This window comes from Pseudopodoces humilis, chromosome 20 (genome assembly GCF_049639895.1).
Source record: "Pseudopodoces humilis isolate 2021_Gansu_Grassland_sample_001 chromosome 20, ASM4963989v1, whole genome shotgun sequence".
In the NCBI taxonomy this organism is placed as follows: Eukaryota; Metazoa; Chordata; class Aves; order Passeriformes; family Paridae; genus Pseudopodoces; species Pseudopodoces humilis.
The window spans coordinates 10,600,691-10,626,639 of NC_142219.1; the positions used below are offsets into that span (position 1 = coordinate 10,600,691).

Here is a 25,949-nt window from a genome sequence, read left to right on the forward strand (position 1 = left end):
GCTGTCCATATCATTTATACTCTAAAGTGGAAAAACCTTAGGCTAGTGTGTGGTCATGACAGAGCATTAAAAGTAAGGAACATCTCTGTTCATCTTTGTTGTGTCACCAGTTGCTGTGTAATCCTGGGCAGATCACTTCATCGCCGCCAGCTTGGCTCCTTAGTCAATACAGAAGAAACTGCAAAGTGTTGCAGCCACCTGAAGTTTTGGGGAGCTGCAGCAGGAAGATGCTGCATATGCAACACAGGTTTAGTTGCTGTTGGTTGAGGGAATGCTCAGGATGTCTGTACTCCAGTTAAACAAGGCTTTTCTTAAGATGGTGCTGGACTCTGAGGGTTTCTCCCCCTGGATCTTTATGCTTTCAAAACAAGTTGTTTGGGTTGTGTCACTTCAGTGTCCAAATCCTCAGTGTTTTGCACAGCCCTTTGGCCTTGTGGACAGGAATGACCTTAGAGCTCCCACATAATCAGCACTTTACCCACTTACTAACATCTGTTTGAGAATCGGATTTACCAACCATGAGGTGGAAAAGCACCGTGCCTGACGGGGTCATGGGATCCCTGCTGGGGTCAGTCATGGCAGCTGGGTGTGCTGGAAGGATGAGAGGGTATGCTAAACTTTCCTTCCATCTAGTTCAGGCTGGACTACCTGGGAAATCTTCCTCCCCTGCTTGATCTGTGCCCTTGGCTGGCACCCCATGCACAGTCCCTGTGCCTATCTTGGTAGATCAGAGAGCTTTGGTGCATATGAGAGGATTAGGGACAAGTCACACTCAAAACTGGAGCTGTGGGGTCCCAGCCCTGTCAGTTTGGGGGCCAACTCTGGTGTTCCCACATACACATACCCCCTGTCTAAGAAAACCCAGGCTCTGAGTAGGATTTGCACAATGGGTAAGTTCTCTGCTTTTGTTCTCCTCAGCACAGCAGAAATACCTGCAGAAATGCTCAGACAATGAACAAATAATTTGGAATCTTCACTCTACCGTGGTGCAAACCTCAGTGCCTGGAATGCCTGTTTGTGCTGCCCTTTTCATTGATTATAATGGAGTAAAATTAAGAAGGAAAAAGAACCTCAGTCCTTTTAAATCAATGTGGGGAAGGATAAATCAGGGCTTCAGCCTTGTCTTGCTACTAAACAGCCTTTCCTATTTTATTTTTTTTTTGCTGAGAATAAGGATGTAAAACTGATATTAGTATCTATGAAACAATATCACTGCTTTGTGTTCATATTGAAATAGCTTCCAGTTTCTCAGTCTTGCAAAAATTTCCAGCACATTAATTTGGCACAAATGATTTATAGCTGATGAGCAATTAAAGTATAATTTCTTTCCAGTATCTCAGGCTTTGTGCCTAGACTATTAAATGATTTTGCAAGCTTGCTCTATCATTACAGGATAGCGTTGGGATGATTTCACAGGAGAAATTTATTCCTCCTTGCAGACCCAGCATCTGCTCTCACTGCAAACTGGAGCACTGCTTGCATTCCTCAGATAATTTTCTCAGCATATCTTTTGTACAGTCTTTCTTCGGACCTACAAGAGAGCTTTAGTCTGAATTTCAGTGACAGTTTACTCTGACATTACAAAGTCCTCCCAAAATACCTGTTCTGCCTGGAACCTTTGATGTAGACTGATGCTTTACTTAAACCTGTCATGGTATTTCAGAACTAGCAGCAAACAAAACCATTTTTTAAATTATTTTTATATTTGGAAGGGCAGCTCCCAGAGGCAAGTGGGGTAGAGAAAAATCAGATGAAAGTACTGGCTACAAAGAGTCCTCACCTCTAAGTTGTTTAAATGTCAGCAGATGACATTTAGCTAACCATGTCTTGATTCTGCTGTAATGGAGGTGGAGAGAACCAGAAGAGCTTCATGTAGACACTTCACCCTTCAGGAAAGGACATGACAGGTATAGTTGTCAACCCTGCTTTGTTTAGGAAGGAACAAATAGCATGGATATGAGCAGAAAAGGAAGGAAAAAACCCCCAAAAATCAAAAGATCTGCTTCTGACTGTACAGCTGGGAGGTACACTAGGCTATCTGATTGTAAGATCCTTGTGGGATTCCCCTTTATAAACCTAATTAAAACGTGCACTGACCATGTGTGACACGATTCTCTTCACTACCACCTAGTGGGAAACTCCTCCATAACCCAGCTGCAGAGCTGCTACCAATCTTAACCTCAGCCTGATGGTAATAACAAGGAATAAGTGGAGAGAGAAAATGACAGATTACTGGGAAGGAGGACACAGTCCTGTTTCCACATACAGGTAGAGAAATGTGTAGAGCAAGTCTGTAATTTAAACCCATTCTGCCCCATGGATTTACCAGATCACAACTCCAAGCTCTGCATCCAGCCCAGCCCACTGGTGAAAAGCCCAGCTTCCTTCTTGGTAAAATCACATTTTTCAATTATAATCACACATTTACACCAAAGACTACTACATTAGAACCTAAATGGGTATATATTGGAAACATTAAAACCATGTATTCAAGCAAGTCCTTCCCCACTGAGATACTCGGGGTTTGCACAAATAGCTGAAATCCAACCCTATGAAAACAAGGTATAAATGACAATTATCTCAGATTTTTCACGCTCCTGTGTGCCATTTGGGACTAAGCTCCCAATGCACAAATAATCAGTTTTGGTACTCATATAGCTTTTTCCCCCCCAGTAATAGAAATAGGGGTGAACATTACCATAATAGCTCTCACATTTCAAGGAGAGGATTATGTTAATGTCATTCAGGCCAGTAAAGCATTTAGCAGTCGCAGCAGGAAGAACAGTAAAATGGTAAAGAATTATTAAAAGAACCATTTCCCCGTGTTTCATTTGCCAGTGGCAATTTTGCCACACTATTCAGGGAATTCTATGGGTTCCCACTAGTAGGACTTTTATCATAAATATAAGTAGGCTTTTTTTCTTCTCTGTATGCTCCTTGAAGCCACATTACACTGGCTTTGTACCAGCAAATTACTGTATTTTTCATCATGTACACTTCATAATAGATATAATTCAGTAAATTAAAACATTAGAGGTAAAAATGGAGTTGATACAGGAGTCAGGCTTTGGGAGTCTATTCTGCTTTCCACAGCCCTGCTGTTCACAGGACTCTGCTGTCCCTTACTGTGGGTTTGCTCCAGTGCAATAAGCAGAATACAGACCAGTACATGTAAAATCAGAATAACACTCCTATTGTGTACCCATTCATACTTTCATGCAGTGTTTTCAGTTTAAGTAATTTGCTCACTTTATTTGATACAGGGGAGAAGAGATTACTTTGGAACAGTTAATACAAAACCAAATACCACAAATGTGAGAAAAACAAGCAGGTATCTCTTGGTGTCTTCAAACTTTAAGCTTTCCATGTTACAATGACCAAGATTATATTAATCAGAGTGACTTGAGAATCAAGTCATGGCCTGGGAAATGGTTACAATTAAGGAAATTAACATATAGTAAGCAGTTGTAATAGATAAAAAATGTGTATAGGAAACCCAAGTCCCCTTATTTCAAATATTCATCCTCAAGGCACAATCCCTGAGTACAATTCAGCTACAGGAGAATTGTCTGATTATGGCACTCTGCAACTGAGCTCTTCCTCCAATAGAACTTTAATCTAACTTCCATCCTTGACCTCTGCTATTCTTTCATCACCTCACAACTGCACTTGTAATAATCTAAGAAATATAATATTGCAATCCTTAATGCCAGGCTATAAAATAGGGATGCTGGCTAATTCACAACAGGAATCCCTTTCAGTCTGACCACTAGCTATTTTTAACATTTAAGAAACACTGAAAAGCTCACTAGCTTTCCTGCACTGAGGAATCTGAGATACTCAGTGGGGCTGAGCCATTCACTGGCACAGTCTGACAGGTTCCAATTAATGGAATGATGAAAGTGGGTAAGTTTATTTGCTTTTTTTGCTAATTGTCCAGGCTCCTATAGTTTAAAATGGACAATTCTGATAGACCAAGGGAAAAAGCTCTTCAGGATAAAGTGACAGAGAATATTTACCTCCTTGTTGGTATTTTAAATGTTTCCTTGTTCAGCTAAGTATTCTCCACATGGCATCCAGTTGTAGCATTCAGGGAGGTCCCATCAGACAAACAGATGTGCATTTCTCGTTTTATAGACTTCAAAGTTCAAAAGAAACTTCTACAGCTGAAGGTCTTCAAGGCAAGCAGAAGCAGCAGCATCAGAACTTCTGTGTGGATAAGGAATCCTTGAAACCACATCATATAGACATAATTTGTTGCTATGCTTTATTCTCTTTACAGCTTCCATTGACAAATATTGCTGTTCTTTGTTTAAACTTAATCTGTGTCCCCATTGCCCCTCAAATATTCAACAGGTTTATGGAAAGTCTTTTTTAACAAGAACAGTGGTAGTATTTTCCACCTTGGTTTATGTAAAAGAGATCACCATGCCAAAGAGAGGCAGAAATAAGTAACACAGAATGACAGCATCCCCTCTGTCACATATTGCTCCACAATCTGGTGTGTCCCTTTCCAAAATCCTTGAATTATAAGGACATATCATGCAGAAACTGTGTGTCATGGCTGGATACTGTAATTACAATTGAAAATTGCCAGTAACATTGTCATGTCTACCTGAGAGGCAGGAATAAAGGAAAACTGTAATAGCAAATAAAATGCATAGAAATTGTATCAACACACTGATGATAAAATGCCAAAAAATGCTCATCATTCTTTAAATGCTCTTGTGACAAGTGCAAAACCAGCACAACTCTTTATAAGAGTATGACCCCAAAAAAATCTTTAGAAGCTGAAGTTGTATTTTTTACATTAATGTTCACAAGAAAATTTCTTACAATAAATGTTTTTACATGGACTCGGAAATCTTACTTGTTTTTAGCCACACAAAGTCGTCCGTATCCATCAGCGCTCTGTTAACGCCCTGCAGGGAGGGGACGTGGTGCGCTGGGCACAGAGCAGATCTGAAATAAAAGGCAAGAGTTAACACAGCCCCGCCCGGTGCCTGGAGGGAGAAGGGTCCCTCTGCAGGAACTCTGTCCTGCAGCTGCTGACTCAGGAGCCTGGAGAGCTTGGCCAGCGGTGCCCACAAGGGAAAACAGGGACCAAGGTCCTCTGCAGCACTGTCTTGGGACACTGCCCAGTCTGGGGACAGCCCTAGCAGGCTCCGTTTAGCTCAGGCTTGATGGGAGTGTACAGACACAGGCAGCTGCCCTTGGCAAGCTTCCATTGAGACAACAGCTTTACATCCTCCAAGGAATCACTCGCATGAGACACTCGTGCATCGAGTCCACAGGTGCACATCAAGTTACTCCCTAATTCAGCTACTCAAAGTAGATAGATTCATTCATATAATTTCAGATCAGAAAGGACAGTTTAGTGATACAGATCCCTGGAGAGCCGTTTTAAGCAATTCCAGCCAAGCCAAGGATCATGTTTTAGGAAATCACCCAACAGGTGGGAGCAGAACCTCAGAGCAGGGCTGGTATCAAGAAGGGATCGAGGCGGATGATAAAGGGACACCACAAGCTTGCCCAGAGCACTCATCAGAAGCAGCAAGGCAGTTGATGATAGAGTAGGGATTTTGAGCATGACCCAGCACCCAAGGCTATCCTTTATCAAATACATGAATCACAAGCTCACAGAAGCAAGCCCTGCAATCCCCCAAATTAGTGGAAACACTGCTCCTGCTCATAGCTGAGCAATAAACATGGCAAGGTAAAATGGAGGTACTACTAGTATTTGCACATCAAGATCCCCAGCAAGCCAAAGCCAGAATTGAAGAAGCCACTCAAGTTTTGATGCTCTGCCACAGAAACCAGCTGGAGCCCCAGAACACAAGCTGCAAGGCTTGGGAATGTTCACATAAAGCCAGTAGTCGCCTCGCCCTCTGCTGGGGGTTGCACAAAGGCCACTGCAGCTGCCAGTGTGGCTTTCTGTCAGCCCAAAGCCTTTGGCAGGGCCTAACACTGGCTGTACTTCACCACTGCCAGAGCTCTGAGCAGGTTCTGTGATATTCCAACAGCAGCACCTTGTCCTGAACCGTGGGCAGCCAAGCACAGCTCTTCCTTCTGGGTACTCCACCTTCTTCCTTGTCCAAAACTAACAGAACCAGAAGTAAGCCATGCTTCTGCATCCCCATCTTCCTAGTTTTCTTTCCATACTTACTTTTCCATGCCGCGGATTTTTTATCCTTTCATTTTCTTCTCCTTCTTTCTCCTGCTTCCCCCTGCCTTTCCCCCTCCCCCTGCTTTCTCTCCCTCTGCACTTTGTGAACTGCTGCGGCAGTGCTGAAGTCCAAAGTTCAGTAACTTGCTAAAGCACACAGATAAATATGAACCTTGGAGAATTTACATTTGCTCCAATGTAAACAGATAGCCAAGGGTCCCTTTATCAGCACTGGCTCAGGACAGTCGTGGGGGGTCTGAAGTGGCTCAATTTTGTATTTTGTTTTTTTGGGGGGGTGTAAAGGCGGGAGGCTGTGCTGTGCCCACTCTCCTGACAGTCGGGCGTGTTACCTCAGGAACATGGTGTAGGGAAGCTGGAAGCAGGATAACCTGAAATTCAAACAAGAGACACCAGGCTGAAGACCATGGTCTCGAAGCTGACTCATCTCCAAGTGGAGCTGCTGGAAGCACTGCTGGAGTCGGGGCTGACCAAGGAGACCTTGATCAAGGCACTGAGTGAAGTGGAACCCTACGGGCTCCAGAGCGAAAGCCAGCGCGCTATCAATGCCCTCCAGACTGAAAAAGGGGAGCCCTGTCCCGACATCCCCAACCTCCCCAACGGAATGGGGGAGTCCAGGGTATCAGAAGATGAAACCTCAGATGACGGAGAGGAATTTACCCCTCCAATAATGAAGGAGCTGGAAAACTTGAGCCCTGAGGAGGCTGCTCACCAGAAGGCTGTGGTGGAAAGACTATTACAGTAAGGACAGATTTACTGTTCCTCTTTGCCGTTTTCTTGCGCTCTCCCTCTAACTATCTTTTCCTTTCCCCTTCTCCTCAGTGTCCCTAGTATTCACAATTGATCTAGCTGCACAGTCTTCATCCATGACAGGACTAGCAGCCTCCAAACACCCCCAAATACTTTATAAATGCTCAGATTTTCCTTTTACCTCACTTAAAATGCATGAAGGAAGCTATGGAGCCTGATTATGTATTTGACATGCTTACAGCATCAGGCTTCAGAATAGTCCAAGGCCTGTGTAACTCTCATCTCTTTGACTGAATGTTAGGGTTTAGAATTTAAATTTTTAATACAATTCACAGTTTCAGTTATCAGGAAAGAAAAAAAAAAACCAAAACCCTGGTCACACTGAGCTGGTGCTGTATTTGTATAAATGACACAGTGAAGTTGTAACATTTCCCTGCTGTAGTTAAGGAGAATGATATTGTTATTTTCACTGGGGTTCGCTATAGATTATTGGCCAAAGCAAATCAAGAGACCTTGTTGTTCTTCTGAGTGTGAAGTTCCCCGACTTTGGTGGGGATTTTTCTTGTAAAAAGCACACACCAAACACAAGCTGAGGTTAAAACCTGGACAGAACACTGAGCTTCTACCATCTGTAGAACTGTCACAGTTACAAAATACATACACAGCAACAGTTCCAGGGTTTGCTGCCACACACATTTGCCTTTGCCTATAAGCATTTTTGAGATCAAAAGACAGGGAATGTACCCTGAACCAATAAGGCTCACAACAGACTCAGAGAAACATTCACTCAGTTTCCCACTTGGGATTCTTACTGGGATACAATCCCCATGGGAGACCCATGAGGTTTGTCCAAGCAAGGATTAGGCCCATCCTACCATCTATCACAACAGATTCTTGCCTGTTTTGGGGCTAGTTTGAAATGACAAGCTGATAGAAGACAGAGGGGCAGCAACATCCTGCTCCTAAAATCTTCACTAAAAATCCAGCTACGGAATTTCTCAGGCTTTCTAATCACTCTCTTTCACAAGCAAAGGAAATCAACAGAAAATATAAAGAAAATATCAAATCCCACCACAAAAGGCCAGAGCTAAGAAAAGAGCATGACAAGAGTTAGCATTCACTCTAAATACTGAAAAGAAAGCTTGTTGGCAGATTGGGAGTGATGATTGTGCAGAACCTAAGAGAGGAAAATTCACTGGATCTGCTCTTACCTGGGTGGGGAAACATTCCCAGTAATTCAGTCTTCTTCCTGGCCCAGTAGGTCTCATTTCTTCTGCACTTCCAGCTCTTCTGCATCTTTTTCTCTACTTCCTTTACATCTTTCAGATTCTTTTTACCTGTTTCTCTTCTCTCCTCACTATTGCTGCTTCTGCTATTCCTCCCATTTTGTTGTTTCCTTGGCTGATTCTCTCTCTGCCTCCCACTCTTTTTCTTCCCCTCATCCTTGTCTCCTTCTCATCTTCCTGAGTCTGCGTACAGGTCTTGGGGCAGTTTGAGCCCAGTGGCACCGGGCGGGCCCTGGCTAGTTACTAATTATCCAATGGCTTTATTATTTCTCTTTTGTCTTATAAATTTATAGATGAAAAGACCCTGATAAGCTTTTTGATCATTAACTTTTGATGGTTTATCAAGTATCTCTCCAGAAAGGAAGGTGTGGAACTTGAGGAAGGCCCCTCTGGCTTTGTCCCTTTTTCTCCAATGAGTGGGTGAAGCAGGACTGAAGTGACATCTGCTAAGAACAGACACATGGATGGAGGGAATTCCTTCCTGTCACCCTCACTGCAGCACCATTTTTGGTTTCTGATCCTCCCTGCCTTTCTAGGATCTTGCTGCCAGTCTTCCCTGTGCTTACCAGTCTCACCACAAGTCTTACCTCTCTTCCAAACCTGTGACATGAACACTTTCTGATGAACAGTCAGTCTGCTGGGCAGCATTTCCATTTCACAAATAGAAACTGAGGTACAGACGAATTCTAGGACCTACCTAAACCCCTGAGACAGCACAGAGGAGACTGGGCAAGGACAGGGATCTCCTAAGCCTCACACTGGCTCTTAATTACAAAGGCTTTACTCTGAAACATCAGAGATTTCTGTCACAGCCTCCCCCACTACAGGATAGAGCAATTCACTTCTGCTGTTGAGGACAGTATGAAGACACCAGAAGCCTCAGTTTCAGAAAAAAATTACAAGTACAATTATGGAGGTCTATAATAGATCAAAATTAATCAAGTTAAAATGAAAATAGTAGGAAGCCTGCATTGACATATTTCAAATTTCTCATCAAATCAACAGTGTGTCTAAAAATCTGTTCAAAGCATCTGAATCAGTATCAGGGATTGATAATACCCTAAGAAGTTGTTATATACTAATAAACGTATTTTGGTTTTGAGATCAAGCCTTTCCATTAATAGATGCCTAAAAGTAATGTCCCTTAAAATAGTATTATAAGTATTGTAAAGCAGGGCAGATTAGTCTGTGGTAGCAATTACTTCCAGCAATAGATAAAAGAAAGGCAGGCAAGAATCTCCATGCCCAGGGATTCCCAGAAAAAGGTCGATGCTTGCAAAACTATTTCAGCATCTACACAAGGGTTTCAAATGCAAAAACCAGATGGAGGCAGTTCTCCCTTTAAACAGAAGCCTTGTTGGGCATTATTAACAATTCCTGGTCTGCAGACCCAATTTTAACAGAGAGATTGACTTGTGGGCAGCTTTGTGGTAACTGCAGACATTGCTTATAAAGCCATTGCTTTATAAAGTAGAATCAAGAAAAGTATCCATTATTAGGCTTTCCAGGAGCTGGAAAGAGAAAAAATTGACAGCATCAAGAGACCAACTATGTCTTCACAGGATCACTGAAGTTGAAACCAGTTTGAAAAATTCTGGTCAAAGCTGAGTAGAACAGAGAAGATACACCCACAGGGCTGGGTGCACCCATGGGTGTTGATTAGATTTTGTCCCTACAGAGAAAACATGCTAAAAGCAGTTCAGATAAAGGTTTCTCTAGGGGGGAATTAGCATCATTTCATTTTGTCCTTTCATATGTCTCATTCATCTCCCGTAGATTTACAGTTTGAATAAAAACATTCTTTCCATATCAATCCACACAGAAAACAAATTGCATCTATGATAAGAAATAAATGACTCAGTAGGGAGGTAGAGCTGTGTGGAGAAACTCCCAGATATTCCTAGAATATAAAGCAAGAAGGAGGCTACCTTGGGGGAAGGGATCATACTACTGCAGGCAAAGCAAGTGGAGAGAGGTATAGCAACAATCCACCTGTAGGGCAAGGGGTGAAATTCCATGAGGAAAGAGAGAAATTGAGATAAGCAATAGATTTCCCCTGGAGGCAGGGATAAAAGCATGTTTTCCAAGAGGAAAAAAGAAAACAAAGATATATAATGACAAAGGTCCAGTCTTTCCCCCTGCTTAGAATGGCTCTAGCTGGGGAATCTGGAGATGAAGCTGCCACACCCCTTTCATTTCCACATATAAACCAAGATGAGGCAAACCAGGCCAAGTTCAACAGAAAGGAACACTGCCAGGATGGATGGTCTTACCTTCCCTCTGCCCAGCCCGGCTCCAGGCTGGGCTCTGGGTTGTGAAGCAGCTCCAGAGGAAAGGGCCGGGGAATGGTCCTGAGCACTTCACAGCTCTGAACCTCTGCTTGAGCAGGGTCTGGTCCAAAGCAGCAATTCAGAACCCACCTCAGGGAAATAAAGGCTTCTCCCACCTGAGAATCAGGACAGAAAAGAAGGGGAGAGAGAGAGAGAGAGAAAAAGGAAGAGGAGAAGAAAGAAAAGAACAAAGGAAAAATAAAGTCAGGAAGAGTGAAGGAGGGAGAAGGTCCCCTGAACGTTACATCTCCAGCTCTCTGGAATGGGTTTTCTTTAATGCTAACAACTTGATATTTACTTTCCATTTAAATTTGAGATGTTGCTATAAATTATCAACCAGCCTCTTGTTCCCTTTGAGTTTATAACTAACTACCTGGGTTACTTATTGTTCAGGTAACAAAAGGGAGGTGAAAACGCCCTTAAAAAGTGACCTCAGAACTAAGAAAATGGGAAGCTGACATGGAGAGAAGACCCTGGCCCCTGTGGTGGGGATGAGTCATGGAGAAGGGCTATGCTCACATTGCAATAAGCAACTGAGAGCAGGAGAACAAGACTTCAGAAGAAGGAAGTAAAAGCTATAACTAGGAGACAGATTAGACCCTGGAGAACAAGACCTTGGGGAGACAGTTTGCATCTGAGGAAAAAGGGAAACTAAAAGGCAGAAAACAGTCTTGGAGATAGGGAAGGAGAGCTTGGCAAGGCAGACCCATTTGTGTAGTTCTGACTCACTGAAACAATTGAGATTTGACTGCAACAAGCAGGACAACTCAGCTTAGAGTGAAATCCTTCCCTTTGAGTCAATGATAGTCTCATAGCCAGTGAAAGAGAAAAGGTTTCAACTTCTGATGTCTTAGCCTGTGATGGTGGCTCTGCAGATGGAACTGTGTATTTGAGCAAGGGTTCAGCTGGCCAGACTGTCATCACTTGGACTGTGGTGTAGCCTTGGGCCTAAAGGACTTGCTGCACTGGTTTTGCAGACTGGCCTTCGACAATGTACAGAGTAGCCAGGATTTCATACAGCTGTCCTAGGAAACCACACTGTACTAAGATTCCCTGCACTATTTTGCATCACAAAGCTCCCTGCCATGTCAAAAGAAGACAAAACCCACAAGTCTTTAACCACTGTGAGAAGAGATTCCTGGTTTATTTATCTCAACAGGGGAGACAAAACTGGCTCAACTGGGCTGCAGAAAGGAACTAATACATAACAGAGGCTTCATCAGTGGCAACACAGCCTTTCCTCTTCCCAGCCAGAACACAAATCAAAGAGGACAGCTTCCCAGTCAGAGTCTTTTCTCCTCTCACAGGGACTTGGACAATGAACACAGGGTGCAGGTGCTGGCCAGACTATCACAAGTACAAAGGCAGAAGACTGGTTTAGGCAGCAGGAGAAAAAACAAAACAAAAAACAAACAAACAACAATAAAAAACCCACCCAAACATGAGGAAAGAAAAGCTTTCTTAAATTCAGCTCAATATGAGGCTTTTGAAAGACAAAGATAGTTAAGGGAAGATGCTAAAAACCAGAAGCCTCTATGGCAAGTGCTCCAATGTAAAAGAGAAACAAATGTTCTATTTTAAGCAGGTTCTTCAAAAAGCTGTAACTGACACCATTTGTGTCACACTTTAACTGCTGTGGAGCAGTCTTGGACTACTACAGCCCCTGGGAGAGGGGCTGCAGGGGAACAGAGATAAGGGTGTTTGTACTGAGAGAACAGGTGTGGACTTTGTCCTCCTTATCACTGTGCAGCCTCCAGCAACCTCCTGAGTCAACAAAGCCATGAACAGCACAGTTGCTGCCTGTTGCTCAGACATGTGTGCTCTTGTGACAGTTTCTGCACCATCCCAGGTACCTTTTTTTCTCCCCACTGCTCCTTTGATGCTGGTGTTGAATGTGACACCAATGTCTTCCTACAGCACTGCAAACCATTTCCTCCAGACATTTCACACAGAAGGATGCTCTTGTTCAAAGTGAGCCAGGAGCTATTCTGCAGAAATGCTCTGGCACTGTTTGGATTTAGACTGATGAGTTTTGCATCTTTATTTCTACTGTGACTTTCAGCTGTGGTGAAATCAATACACATAAAGTCACAGTCATGTTTTTTCTATTTTCCTCAAGAACCTTAATGGATATTCTAACTGGAGATAATAAAACCCAGAGGATCACGTTAATTATAAAATCCCAAACTGTTCCTCAAATTCTGTGAGCAGGTCTCAAATAGTTCTATTCCCTCGGCTGTTACCCAAAGGAGGGCAGCAATAGGAGGAATAAGTGATTTGCCTTTAGGTCTATATTGCATTTGGAAGCTCTGAGTAGATCTAGGTGTGAACCCATGTGTTTGAGTAACACGTAGCAGATGTGTAAGAACATAATTCTGGATGATTTGTCATATACATATGCATAAAGAGCTGTCATGTCACAGTATAATGACAGCCTGTTTCCATTTGCTGAATCATTGCAGGCAACACAGCCTGGACCAGAATCAGGGCATGAGTCAACTTCAGTCTAGTATCACAATCAATCTGTCTTGGAAAACCCAGTACATCTGCCCCATCTGCTTTAATGAGAGGGGGATAGAGAAGTTATGTAGGGAAAGGGAAGAGAGAAGGAAATTCCCCTGGTAAGCAAAGTCTCCTCCTAAGGGCAGCCCTAAGTATGTACAGACAGCAGTTCAGAGGAAGCCATTGCTATACCTTTTGCACTGTATTTCCAATGTCACATAGTTTTACCCTGCACACAGAGTCAAAGCTGAGCAAGGAAGCACATCGAGGAGCAGCTTTCCCCCCTGGCCTGACCAAATGTGATGGTGATGATTGACAAGTGCCCCTCAGGAGCTACTACTGCACCTCCTTGAAATCCAGGTCTGCTGAGAGCAGGTGTTTGATCTCTCTCCCCTGAGAAATGTTTTCTTTTCCTTCCAGAGAGGATCCCTGGCGAGTAGCAAAGATGGTGAAGTCTTACCTCCAGCAGCACAACATCCCTCAGCGTGAGGTGGTGGACACCACAGGTCTGAACCAATCCCACCTCTCGCAACACCTCAACAAGGGCACTCCCATGAAGACCCAAAAACGGGCAGCCCTGTACACCTGGTACGTCCGGAAACAGCGAGAGGTGGCCCAGCGTAAGTGTGGCGACAACTGCTCCCCTGTCTCAGTTTCACAATGGCTTCTGCTCTCCCTTGCTCGTCATTACTCCTTATTATTTTCAAGGAAAAAATTCCCTTACCCCTTTGCGCTTGCAGAATTCACACACGCTGGCCAGGGTATACTGACAGACGAGCCCATGGGAGATGACCTGCCCACCAAGAAGGGAAGAAGAAACCGCTTTAAGTGGGGTCCTGCCTCACAACAGATCCTGTTCCAAGCCTACGAGAGGCAGAAAAACCCCAGCAAAGAAGAGAGGGAGGCACTGGTGGAAGAGTGCAACAGGTAAGGCTGGCTGTGTGTCTTTGAGGAAGAGGGGCACAGCACTCTTGGGGTTTGCTGGGGCCGCTGGAAGGCAGGACAAAGGTACAGCACTGGGTGGCACTGCTGACACCAGCCACACTTAAATTAAATGCCACAACTGATCATTCCTTGTCCACAGAACTCAATGCCCCAGGTCTTGCAGGACCCTTCCACAGAGTGTGCCAGACCACAGCCACATTCTGGTGTGCACTTACTCTGTGTCTCTGACTAAGCCCAGCTCAGCAAGGCTCTTCTTGTGTTTTTCCCAACAGGGCAGAGTGTATTCAGAGAGGTGTTTCCCCATCTCAGGCCCAGGGACTGGGCTCAAACCTGGTGACAGAGGTCAGGGTTTACAACTGGTTTGCCAATCGCAGGAAGGAGGAGGCTTTCCGGCACAAGCTGGCCATGGACACCTTCAGCGGACCACAGCCCACCTCTGCCCCTCCTCTAACTCCCCACAGCTCTTCCTCCCTCCAGCCACCACCTGCTCTCTCACCCAGCAAAGTTCACGGTAAGAAACAACCAGAGGGAGATCTGAAAGAGGGGTGAACCTCCCCAAACTCAGTCATCCGAACTCTTTCCCAAGTCCAACCCTTTAGGAAATGGATCTACAGATAGAAAAAGCAGATTTGCTACAAGGGAAGAGCAAAGGTGACAAAGAGACCATGTTTCTGGGTGAAGAGAGTGGCTAGAATGTCAAGGGAGATAAAATTCAGTAACAAAACCCACAGCCAGAGCTTCTCACTTACTGTGAGGCCCCCCAGTTGGCAGGCATCAACCCCAAACTTCCTGTTCCAGGAGTCATCACTGCCCATCAGAAGTCAGCTCCATGCCCTTTAAGTGTGCACTTTACTCCTTTCAATGCCAGCCCCATCAGACTCTGTGACAGAGGTTTTAGGCATGAGGAAAGGTCATTCTCCACCCAAAAAGAGCACAGCTTTTTCAGCTTCACAGGCCAGAGCTGGGGGGTTCCCTTGCTCTGGGAAGAGATGATCTCACCAACACTCCTCTCTGCAGCCACATCCAGAGGGGTGGTTTCCTGCTCCCCACAGCACTCACAGCCAGGCAGTGTCTGAGGGAGCAGCTACACCAAATTACAGGGAAAAGTCAGGGCAAGGTGTGAGTGCCTGTTCTTCTAGTTCCCCTACTGACCATGAAGTATCTGCCCAAGTATCTGGTGACAAGTGCCTGCAAAGGAAACTGAATTTAATGCCTGCCTAAGTTACTCAGTTTCTCACTTGTGACAACCAGTTTCCCTCCTGTTGTGATGCAGGAGTGAGGTACAACCAGCAGCCCGCCAGCGAGGCAGAATCCTCCAGCAGCAACCACCATGGGAACAGCTCCATGGTGACCACCCAAACCATCCTGCATCAGGTTTCGCCCCCTGGACTGGAGCCCAGCCAGAACCTGCTGAGCACAGACACTAAGCTGGTAAGTGATGGGTGCTTCGGTTCTGCTGACTGGAAGATGTCAGACCATCTGCCTGTGCTCATAATATGAACTATTCATGGGTATTTTTTTCTAGAATGTTCTTAAGCCCACCTTCTTATGTTACATAGTCATATGTAACATATCGTTACATAACATCTTATATAACTGTATGTTACATTAGAGTCACTTTGCACTGACCATGTAAGATCAATAGTCCCGAGATCCACAGACTGTGGTGAGGGCAGGTATTAGAGCATGAAGACATTTCCTTATGAGCAATTAAAACAGTCTGTTCTGGAAACACAGCACTCAAGGTATGGCAAGATTTCCTTCTTCCCAGGAAACCCTATTCTCTCTTCCTTTCCACAAAGAGATTCTCATCTCATCTCTAACTCTAATTTGGACTCTACCCATCTCAAGAGAGTTGCTCAGACCAGTGGGGTTACCAGAACACAGACCCATACTTACATCTATCTTACCTGTAAAAATGAAGCCAAACAGCCTGGATGCAGACATGTACTGGATAGATTGCCTCCTCAAAGCCAATTTCCTTCAGAGACCATCTGAAAGATCTGACCAGATCTTTTCCCCCATCATTACAAAGAAGCACCAGAACTACATGACTGATCATTTTCAGTCTGCACACGTTCCCTTGCTTTCAGAGAAACAGTCAGCAGAAGTCTGCATTAGCACAGGCTGGCCAGAGGCAAAGTTAAGGTTGCTAAAAATAAGTATGATTTAAATCTCATCAGTCACTCACTTTGCTGGCTTTCTGGTCTCTTGCTGAAGAAAATTAGTCTTTCACAAGGTCCTGAAAATCTTCTATGTCTGTCTTCTAGAACTGATATCAAGGTGGTTTGTCCCAGTGTTTAATCTCTTGGTGCATATTCTTACTAAAGCTTCCTTACAGCTTTTTGTCTGAGGGGAGAGAGAAGTATAATATAAGGCACTTAGCTTTCTCTATCAGCCAAATTATTAGAATGCTTTTTTGCTCTTCAACAAGATTATGACTACAGATCTCTAAAAGAAAGAGGAACTCCTGGATTCTGTGCTGAAAGTTACATGAGCCTCTTAATTTCTCTGAACTTCACCTTCTGCCCTCAGCTATGAAATAGATGATCTTTTCCTACAGAGAATGCAGTGAGCTTAATCACATTCTTACAATTTCTTAAACTTGGAAGAACTAAACCAGCAGGGATTTACTCTTAGTATGTCAACAGCTGACCTGTGCTAGTTAATCAATGAGCACACAGAAACTGCAGACAAGGATATGTGAAGCCTTTCCAGTTAGCAAGGGGGAAGAGCAGGAAGAAAGGTGTTTATCACAGATTCGCCTGCTGCAGGCAGTACGTTCAGGGTTCTCCTATCGCACAGGTATCAGCTCCTGGTGGAACTCTCCCTCCTGTCAGCACCCTGACTGCCCTGCACAGCCTAGAGCAAAGCCCACACACGCTGAGCCAGCAGACCCAGAACCTGATCATGGCATCTCTGCCGGGGGTCATGGCAATTGGGGCCGGCGAGACCCCGTCCCTGACACCCGCCTTCACCAACACGGGAGCCTCCACCCTGGTGATCGGTGAGTAGTGGCTGCAGTGACTCTGCTTCCAGCACCTGCAGGAAGAGCTTCCTCTCGTTGTTACCATTACCTGCCCCCTTTTCACAGCCTTATCACTAAGCTGGCAGCGATACAAACCTGAAGAAATTGTCACCAAAGATCAGCAGCACTCTTGGCAAGTACCAGTGGGATTAAGGACAGATGTTCCTCATTCATATTAGAATTAAGTTACACACAAAACCCACGTTTTAAGAGTAAGAGACTTTTACAATCTATTTCTATGCCAATGTTTTGGTTTGCTGCTCTTCATCTTTCCAAATATAAGTATAATACTGCCTTAAAATAATGAAAATTGAAACATGTTTATAGTGTTTGAAAGACAAAACATCCCATTCCACTTCCTGCAAAGAGCAGCATATGCCTTTGGAATCCACAGCAGTAATTACTATTTTTTTGTATTTTTCACTTTGACAGCTTTTCTGGACTTTTATGAGATTTCTTTTCATTCCAAAACTAGTCTACTGCCAAAGTGCATCTCATTAGAGAAAGGAAAATAAAATGTATACTCTTCTCTTACTTTCTTCCCAGGAAAAAAGATGTCTTGTTTTGTTCCATGGTGACAGCTGTGAACTAATTTTCACTTCTTCCCAAGATTATGATATGGATTTGAATTCTGTGCAAACAAAAAAAAGATAAAACTGGAGTGCTGGGGAGACCTGCTGATTTACAGGAACAGGGTCTGGACAGCTGTGGGAAATGGGCAGTAATGTGTGAAACCTTCTACCTCTCTCACTGATTCAAATTCCTTAATTTGGCAGCCCTAGCAAAAAGAGTTGAAACTCCATTCCACGTGGCTGGACAGCTACAGCCTAGTTGTCTCTGTTGCCAACAGCTTCATAAAACAAAAAGAGTAAATTAACTGGGCACTGAGGTGATGCTCTGAATTTATTTTTGAGCAAGGCCTCCCTTGCTGATCACTAAACTTGAAAAGGGGCTATACTGGTACACAAGGATGTAGACAAGGACAAGCCCTGGAAATCAGAGGTGGGTTTATGCAGTTTTTGGACATTTCCACTTTGCTCTCACAGGCATGAAATCTCTTCTTAATCACAGACAACCAAAAGAACACCTGAAAAGCAGGATCTGGAAAAACCCTGCAGTGACAGGCTGCCACAATGGCTGTTTCAGATGTCCCTGTTGCAGAGCAGCCACTCTCCTCCTGCAGTGTGGGACACCACTGGCATCAATCCTTATTTTCCAGGCCTGGCCTCAACCCAGCCCCAGAGTGTTCCTGTAATAAACAGCATGGGGAGCAGCCTCACTACCCTGCAGCCTGTCCAGTTCTCCCAGCAACTGCACCCATCCTACCAGCAACCCCTCATGCAGCAAGTCCAGAGCCACATCAACCAGAGCCCCTTCATGGCTACCATGGCTCAGATACAGAACCCTCATGGTAAGAACTTGAGCTCATTTGCTTAAGTAAACAAAAATAAAGACACTGTTCTGGAGCATTTGCCTTGAGCTTACAGCTCTCTGTTTTTCTCCTCTGTTATTGTCGCTCTAATTATGAAATTATTTTTCTATTGCATTTATCTCCCTGTCCCTCCACTCCCAGCATTCTGGAGACAGACAGCAGGTCCCATTGCATGAGGAGAACAACTCAGCCAGAGCTCCAGCATCCACATGATGTTGTTTTCTTTCATATACAGCTCTCTACGGTCCCAAATCTGAAGTGACTCAATACACGCACACAGGCCTCTTACCACAAACCATGGTGATAACAGACACAGCCAATCTCAGCGCCCTGACCAACCTGACACCAACTAAACAGGTAACAGCCTTTATTCAGCCTTTGTTCCCCCTCCTGAGAGCTGCACCAGTCTGCAGACAGCCCCTTGCATGTCAAAGAGGTTTTGGGTGTGTCTATGCCATCCCAGCAGAAGCCTCTTTTTTATCTCCTGGCCTTGCTGGTACCAGCTGCAGTACTGGGGGCACTAGAGCAAGTTCTTCACTGCATCACCAAGGAGGATTTCATCTCCCCAGAAACTGCCCCTGCTCAGTGCTTCTCTCACAGCTGTTAGAAGGGATATAGAAGCCAGGCACTATTAACTCTCTTTTCTTTAGGCATTCACACCTGACTCGGAGACTCACACTGAGTCTGGGATGCACACACCAGTGTCACAGGCACCAACAATCCATCTACAGAACCAAGACACAACCATCCAGCACCTTCAGCCAGCCCCACGCCTCACCTCGAGCCCTGCTGGTAAGAGCAGCAGCCACTCTTGTGGCTGTTAAGCCATGTATTGCCTAGTTTTTCTTGCCAACACTGTAAAATACAATTACAAACTGGTAATTTGGGTTCACAATTCCCTGAATTGGCTCTGTCAGTGTCCTGAGGGGTTTGAAAAGTCAATACAATGAAGATTCAGAGCAGAGTCCATGTAAGGCCAGACTGTGGAAATTGGTCCCTTCAGAATCTAGAAAGGAAAATACCTTGAAAAATATCAACAAAATCAGTATCAATGAGTACCCAGTTCTGTGGGCAATTTTCAGGGCTGAGAAGCCCAAGACTCTCTTGTGAAGGCTCCAATTAGGTCATCCCAGTTCTAAGAGGAGAACTGGGACATCAACTGGAATTCCTAGAACTGAACACTCTAGAGATTGCTGCCCTCAATGTTTTCAGGCTGGCTGTGGACCCAAGCCAGCTATTCAGCAGCACACAAAACACACAGAAAAGCAGCTCTGCCCCTAAGCCAGGAGAGTACAGCCATGCTGGAAGTGGGGGGTGTGCACACGCAATTAGGGGACTGATGAGAATCTGCAACTGACTTCTTTCTGCCTGTACCTTTGGCAGTGTCCTCCAGCAGCCTGGTGCTGTACCAAAGCTCCGACTCCACCAACAGCCACAGCCAGCTGCTGCCATCCACTCACAACGTCATTGAGACCTTCATCTCCACACAGATGGCATCTTCCACCCAGTAACCACCACAAGTAGCTCCTGAGTGACTGCCACCACCAACCTGCCAGGTGCGACTCCAGCCGTGTTTGCCACTACAGCCGCACACAAGCCCCTTCTCAGCTGCCTTCAGGAGAGAAAATGTCTCAGGCTCAAGACAGAAAACATGGAAAGATGATGCTGGAACTGCTAAACTCCACTGTACCCCCCTCTCCCAAAACATCAAACCTACACCACATTCTGAGCCAGCTCAGAATGGCCAGACATCCTTTTGTGGCTGCCCAAGAAGGAATCCAAACGCTGCCAGGACGTGGATGGGACTTTCATTCAGCTGTACTTTCATCAAGCTGGGCCTGCACAAACCTGCCAACACCAGACTAAATCATGTGGGAAAGTGCAAAGCTGAGCTGCCAAAGAAGGGACCACCTTTAAACACTCTCCTCCTTTGCTGCAAGGAAGCACCAACAGGAACTAGAATAAATAACAGCACCCTGGAAGTTTCTGACTTTGCAACAAGAACAACCAAGAAACAGATTTGAGAATGGCTTGGCACAAACCTGTGAGTATGGGGTCACCAACAAGCTCCAAACCCTTAATTAACTACCAAAATACCAAACATTCTCAGTGAAAAACGACCTGCTCTAAAATCATGCTATCCTAGTGGAAATGGCTTGGTTGTTTTTGATATAGCTCTGCTTTGTTTTAAATGCAGAAATTAAAGTTTAACAACTGCAAGGAGATTCCAGTTCTCTGCATTAACCCTGTGAATTCTCATCTCATCTGCTATGAATAATCTGCTATATAATTTAGCTATCTGCTAAATTATTTGCAGGATGGCATTCCCCACTGGTCCCTGACACTGCCCAGCACCTGAGAGGTTCCCATGCTCCACAAAGAGTAGAGGTTCCTTCAGTTTTCTCTATTAACACTCAGCCTGGATTAATTTTACAGAACATGGCTCATTCTCAGCTTCCATGTAAGCTTCATTTGTAGTTCTTGGTATGCAAATAACTACCCTAGGGTCTAAGAGTCTTGCTTGCACTAAGTGAAGGGTTTTAGTCCCAAGGATCTACTTCTGTAATTCCTCTTCTAATTATTCCTCTCTATTTACTCTCAACATCCACATCACTGATATGTCATTAGCCAGACATGAAAACAACCCCAACTAACAGGTTTTTGTCTATGACTGAAACTGAGCTTCTCTCTCAACTGTGAAATGGATGAAAAACCTTGAGACTGGGAGAATTGAAAAAGCCCAACAGTGAACTCTTCAGTTATCATACCTGGGAATGTCAAAATGGCTGATGTCTGTGAAAAGTTTCATTGATAAGAGCTTCCTCTAGATACTATCAACAGTTTCAGTAACTAGATTCTCTGAGGAATTTCATCCTAGAATTGTTTCCTGATTTCCCATGTACATCAGTTGCAAATATATCTATTTTCCAGTTAGCATAAAAATAAACCCAAAATAAATCAAGAGGAAATGTTTGGGCCACCATGCATTTGAAAGCCCAGGTTTAAAATCCAGTACACTGAAGTTTTAACTGCACGTAACACAAAAAACTTCTGCTGGCACATTCTGTTAGGTTACAAGCCAATTTTCTACTTAGCTTTTCTATTTTTGGACGCCAGCTGTGTTTTCTTGACTAAAAACCAGCAAGAATCTTATAACAATTTCCCATGCTCAAAGAGCTATACTTCACTCTTTTGGTTTCTCTAATCTGGCTTTCTGATCTTCTGAATTGGGCCAGTAAATTGGATTTACTGAAAACCAGGAATCTTAAAAACAGAAGTAGAGTATTTATCAGTAACAGCTGATTTCCTGAAAGACTGGAAGTGAAGAATAAACAGACAAAGAGTCATACTGAAAACTACCAAACCTCACAGTATTTCAGAGAGACAAAAGTCATTAACCAGCTCAAACAAGAACTGAAATGTGGTTTTTAAATCAGGCTTAAGTCCTTCCTGTAGCAATTCCATAGCGTCGATCACCCAGCAACAAAAAAGCCATCCTAAGCCACCTCTATCTCTGCTGGAGAGAATCTGAATACAACAAGAAAGTCACTGTTGTACAAAACCTATCAAATTAAGTAGGTCCAAGAGTGTAGTAAAATTTAATAACAACAGATGCCATAAAAAAAAACCCTATACATGAAAAAAAATTTTCAGTGGACACAACTGGAACAGTAGGATGCATTTACACCAACCCTGAAATCAGCTCACCACACATTGTTTATGTGCAGGGGCCCTGGAGAGGTGCAGATTGCAGAGGGATTAGTAACACAGCAGGTTTCAACAACAGATTGCTATGATGATCGCTGGGAAAAAATAAGGGGCCCTGATTTCTGACAGGATGCTTTTGATAAATGAGTCTCCCACGAGCTGGAGCTATTCTCAGTAGTCTACAAAGAAGCAAAGAGAAAAAGCAGTTGATCACCTGTTGCCATGTAAACCAAATTCAATTCATCATATACTTTCTCCAGAAGAGTTTCATGATATGAAGAACAGACCAGGAGGAATGCAGCTATGATCATATCCCTCTGCCATGCAAGTCTGGCACAGTATTTAATACTTTTAGATTGGGCCTGCATAAGCAGCAGCACAGACTGCTGCTGTGTGAGGAGAACAATGTTCCCTTCCTTGGGGATGCCAGTAGCACAGGAAGTCACTTAATTAGTCTCTCAGGCCACTGAGCTTTTAGAGCAGAAGCTCTGCCAATTAATTTTCCCTCATCTGCAGCAAATCTTGTTGTTAGGTTTTCTTTCAGTTTCCCTCACCCATCACAACCACCTGCCGTTTGTAGAGCAAAATCATCATTCTTTTTTCTTCTTTTTCTTCTTCACAGCTCCTGGCAGCACAGAGTTCTCTCTGTGATTGCTGTCCTGTCTCTCCTGTTGGCCATTTGCAGACACCAACTGAGGCAAATCTTTGCAGATCTGGTCACACTCTGCTGGGTCTATTATTTTCTCTTGAATATTGTTCTGTCTCCCAGTTTTCTTCTTCTTTTTTTTTTTTTTCTGGTTGGGCTCTACATAACTCTGATTCTGATCCTGGCTGGAACCCTGGGACAATGCAGGAAAAGCACTTTGCTTCAGAATATCCGCAGGTGACACGGCAGCCTCCCGGTACCTTTGCCACTCTTGGTCACTGTCTGAGTCACTGGAAAAGTAACAAGAGGGAAGGAAGTTGAATTGCACTTCTGCCTTGAATTCACCCAAAACTTGGACAGCAGAGTAATCTGAGATGAGAACACATGATAAACAGGTCCCAGTGGCTCTGGGACTCCCACACCTACAGTTTGCATTTAACCAGTCTGAAAGCCAATGTGTTCTTTTCCCCTCCATACCAGGAGGAAAAGAAAATCTCCCACAAACATTTCTATTTCCCCAGCACTAAATAAGAACAAAATTCTGGTCTAGTCAAATATAAAAGTCATAAATACACACTTCTCAAGCTCTTCAGCTTCCTATTCCCTTGTGGGAGTCCCAGCTGCCTCTAAAATGTGGGATGCAACAGTACCTGAGGAGCAAAGCAGCTTCCAGCACCTCACCTGGAGCTAACTGGCCTCCTCCTCCTTGCTGCAGGGCAAGGCTCCGGTTTCCCACAGTCTCCAGGGACAGAGGAAGAGAAGAGGCGAAAACCTGAAGTATGGAAAGGGGGGATTTAGGTAGAATATAAAACAGAGGTGGAAACAATCAACTGCTGTTTTCCTGGAAGATACAGCACTGTTACTGTATCCCCACAGTGCGTGACAGCAATTATTTGGGACTGTGGGGGAGGACTTTCAGCACAGAGGTCAGAGCTGCAAAGTAACAGCCCTCACAGACACCAACAGAAATTCTTTTAGTGCAAATGTTAAAAGTTGGATGTACAGCTGGTGATGGACAGGATCCATCCCACCTGTCAGCAGCTAACAGTCACAAAACAGCCACAATGGCTGAGACTGGAACTCACCATCATCCTCAGAGTCAGACTGTACCACCAAAGTCTGTGATGGTCCTGATGGGTCCTTGAAGACAGTGATGAAGCTAAACAGAAAATCCCAGTCAGATCTTAGACAGGTTTGTGCAAACTGAGCTAAAGTTGGGTATTTCTGGGAAACAAGACTAGAGGGAGATGTTGCATATATCTTTTTTTGTTAGTTTGCCTCAGCTCCCTGTTTCCAGAGCAGACCAGGCCTTCTCTCCTCAGTAGTGCAAGTCACAAGAATAGTTTAGAAACTGTGTTTCTAAAGCCAGCTCTGAACAGTTCTCCAGAAACTGTTCTATTTAACAATAGATGGAGAGTGGCAGCTCAGTACCAGGCATTCTGCCAGCACAACCCTGAACCAGATATTGGTTTAGGTTGCAAGAACAAATCAAAGATTCTTCTGCCAGCTTTTACATGATGGAAGTGCTAAGGCACCCAAATTCTCTTTTCTCCCCACAAGATGCTCACCACAGAGGCAAATGGAGACAAGCAGTGCTGCACAGAGAGTTTTAACCAGATGGGCACAGCACATCAGCAAGGTTAGGTCCCAGAATACTGGAACCTTGTACTTAAGACATTGAACTTCCTGGCTTTAGCGAACAAGCGCTTCAGTGTAACTGACCCACAGAATAAACTTTCCTAGCCTTGCATGCCAGTACCTGTCTAGCATGGATCCCAGTTTCTTTGCAACGTGTGCTCTGAACTCTGGAGTCGTTTGGAGCTCATTGTCACCCTCCTCACGGCTGATTGCCTCACGCCCGTTTGAAATAAGAACAAGGATTATTTCTTTCGAGGCTAATAACATCTGTCCCTCCTCACCCAAACCCTTAAAAACATATTAGTCTGTTCAGATTTAAGCATTATTTCAGATTATGGTTGGACTAATTCCCCAAACAGAATTGGCCCTTTCAGTATGAAGTATCACAAGGTACAAAGTAGAAGCAGCACAGATATTACACATTCTTTTTTTCTTCAGGGAAAACATTAAATCTGAAACCAGAAGCAAAAATACCTCAGGCTTGGCTGATCTTTAAGCTGCAACCGGTCCTTTCTAAAGCCCCCTGAAAAGAAAGTAGCAAAGGCACATTTGGAGACCTGCGGCCAGGATCTCTTTTACCTCCATCAGACCCATGTTAGGAAATAAAGAATAATGTCTGAAGGACAGCGCTGGCCCACCTTCGGGTGAGAACAGTTATGAGGGGAAAGGGAAACTTCCCCCAGGCCAGGGTTGCCGGGAAGGGGCTCTGGGCCCGGCTGGAGGCCGGAGATGGCCTCGGGAGGACCAGGCAGAGCCCCCTTCAGCTCTGGCACCGGCACCACTGCAGGGAGGAATCCCCGCGGGTCAGGAGGAGCTGCTGAGGGGGCCGGACCGGAGCGGCGGGGCGGGGAAGAGAGAGGAGGGCACGCCGCAGAGGGGGAGCAGAGCCCAGCCTGTCCGCCGTCCCTCACCGCCGCGCGGCTCCGCCCGCGCCGCCGCCTCCTGCGCGGTGCAGTCCCAGGCAGCTTCCCGGAACCGCGCGGCCGCTTCACCGCCGCTGTCCGAGTCCGAGTCCGAGCCGGTATCGCTGTCCGGGCCCGAGCCGCCCTTGGGCGCCGCCATCTTGCAAGCGCGGGACACGCTGGGCGCTGTGGTACGGCCGCGGCGCATGCCGGAAGCTGTAGTCCAGCCGCAGAGCACGCCGGGAGCTGTAGTTTGACAAGGCTCCCCATACCCGAATTTCATAAACTCATTCCTGTTTTAATCAGCTTCTGGAGGATACGGTTCATGTCCTCGGGGCCCTGGTAACTTCCTAATCAGATACTACACTGACATGACAGATTTTCGCTTGAATGGAGAAGCTGTGCCCAACCCTGCTGCTTTGCTGACTGATTGAAAATTAAGAGAACTGCTTTGTTAGAGATTTTCAGTGTTCCTGCAGGTAGGACTGCTTTGTGTGCTCCTCACGCCATCAGCACTATCGCGTTATGCACTACATATACAACAACGTGTTTGGTGATTCCAGGTGGGCTTCTGGATAACCATTTTGCCGTGGGTTTT

The 25,949-nt window shown here is 44.8% G+C and overlaps 2 protein-coding genes across 10 annotated transcripts; one reads left to right on the plus strand and one right to left on the minus strand.

Annotated features, from left to right (window-relative positions):
* Positions 1-1,444: 1,444 nt before the first annotated feature.
* On the minus strand, positions 1,445-25,830 carry C20H12orf43 (chromosome 20 C12orf43 homolog). 7 transcript variants are annotated; one of them, XR_015774241.1, is made up of 11 exons: positions 25,361-25,830; positions 24,923-24,972; positions 24,571-24,668; positions 23,897-23,970; positions 23,493-23,583; positions 22,380-23,101; positions 10,494-10,666; positions 4,871-4,962; positions 4,020-4,209; positions 1,781-1,886; positions 1,445-1,531 (listed from the first exon to the last, which is right to left on the minus strand). XR_015774241.1 is itself a non-coding variant. In XM_088065120.1 (6 exons), exons 1-6 carry the CDS (start codon positions 25,632-25,634, stop codon positions 22,756-22,758), a joined length of 933 nt encoding a protein of 310 aa, XP_087921246.1. In that variant the 5' UTR covers positions 25,635-25,830; the 3' UTR covers positions 21,559-22,755. The 7 variants fall into 7 exon arrangements, 1 of the variants encoding a protein (XP_087921246.1); XR_015774242.1 differs by lacking the exons at positions 1,445-1,531; positions 1,781-1,886 and adding an exon at positions 3,066-3,421; XR_015774244.1 differs by lacking the exons at positions 1,445-1,531; positions 1,781-1,886 and having other exon boundaries at positions 3,066-4,209; positions 24,571-24,654; positions 24,924-24,972.
* On the plus strand, positions 6,185-22,911 carry HNF1A (HNF1 homeobox A). Of its 3 annotated transcripts, none has more exons than XR_015774238.1 (10): positions 6,185-6,925; positions 13,473-13,979; positions 14,270-14,508; positions 15,271-15,428; positions 16,803-17,004; positions 18,245-18,436; positions 18,693-18,814; positions 19,108-19,249; positions 19,841-20,501; positions 22,788-22,911. XR_015774238.1 is itself a non-coding variant. In XM_005524442.3 (10 exons), the coding sequence occupies exons 1-10, from the start codon at positions 6,591-6,593 to the stop codon at positions 19,966-19,968; spliced, it is 1,905 nt and encodes a 634-aa protein (XP_005524499.1). In that variant the 5' UTR covers positions 6,186-6,590; the 3' UTR covers positions 19,969-21,333. The 3 variants fall into 3 exon arrangements, 2 of the variants coding, with proteins under 2 accessions (XP_087921240.1, XP_005524499.1); XM_005524442.3 differs by lacking the exon at positions 22,788-22,911 and having other exon boundaries at positions 6,186-6,925; positions 13,473-13,672; positions 13,793-13,979; positions 19,841-21,333; XM_088065114.1 differs by lacking the exon at positions 22,788-22,911 and having other exon boundaries at positions 19,841-21,335.
* Positions 25,831-25,949: the final 119 nt, after the last annotated feature.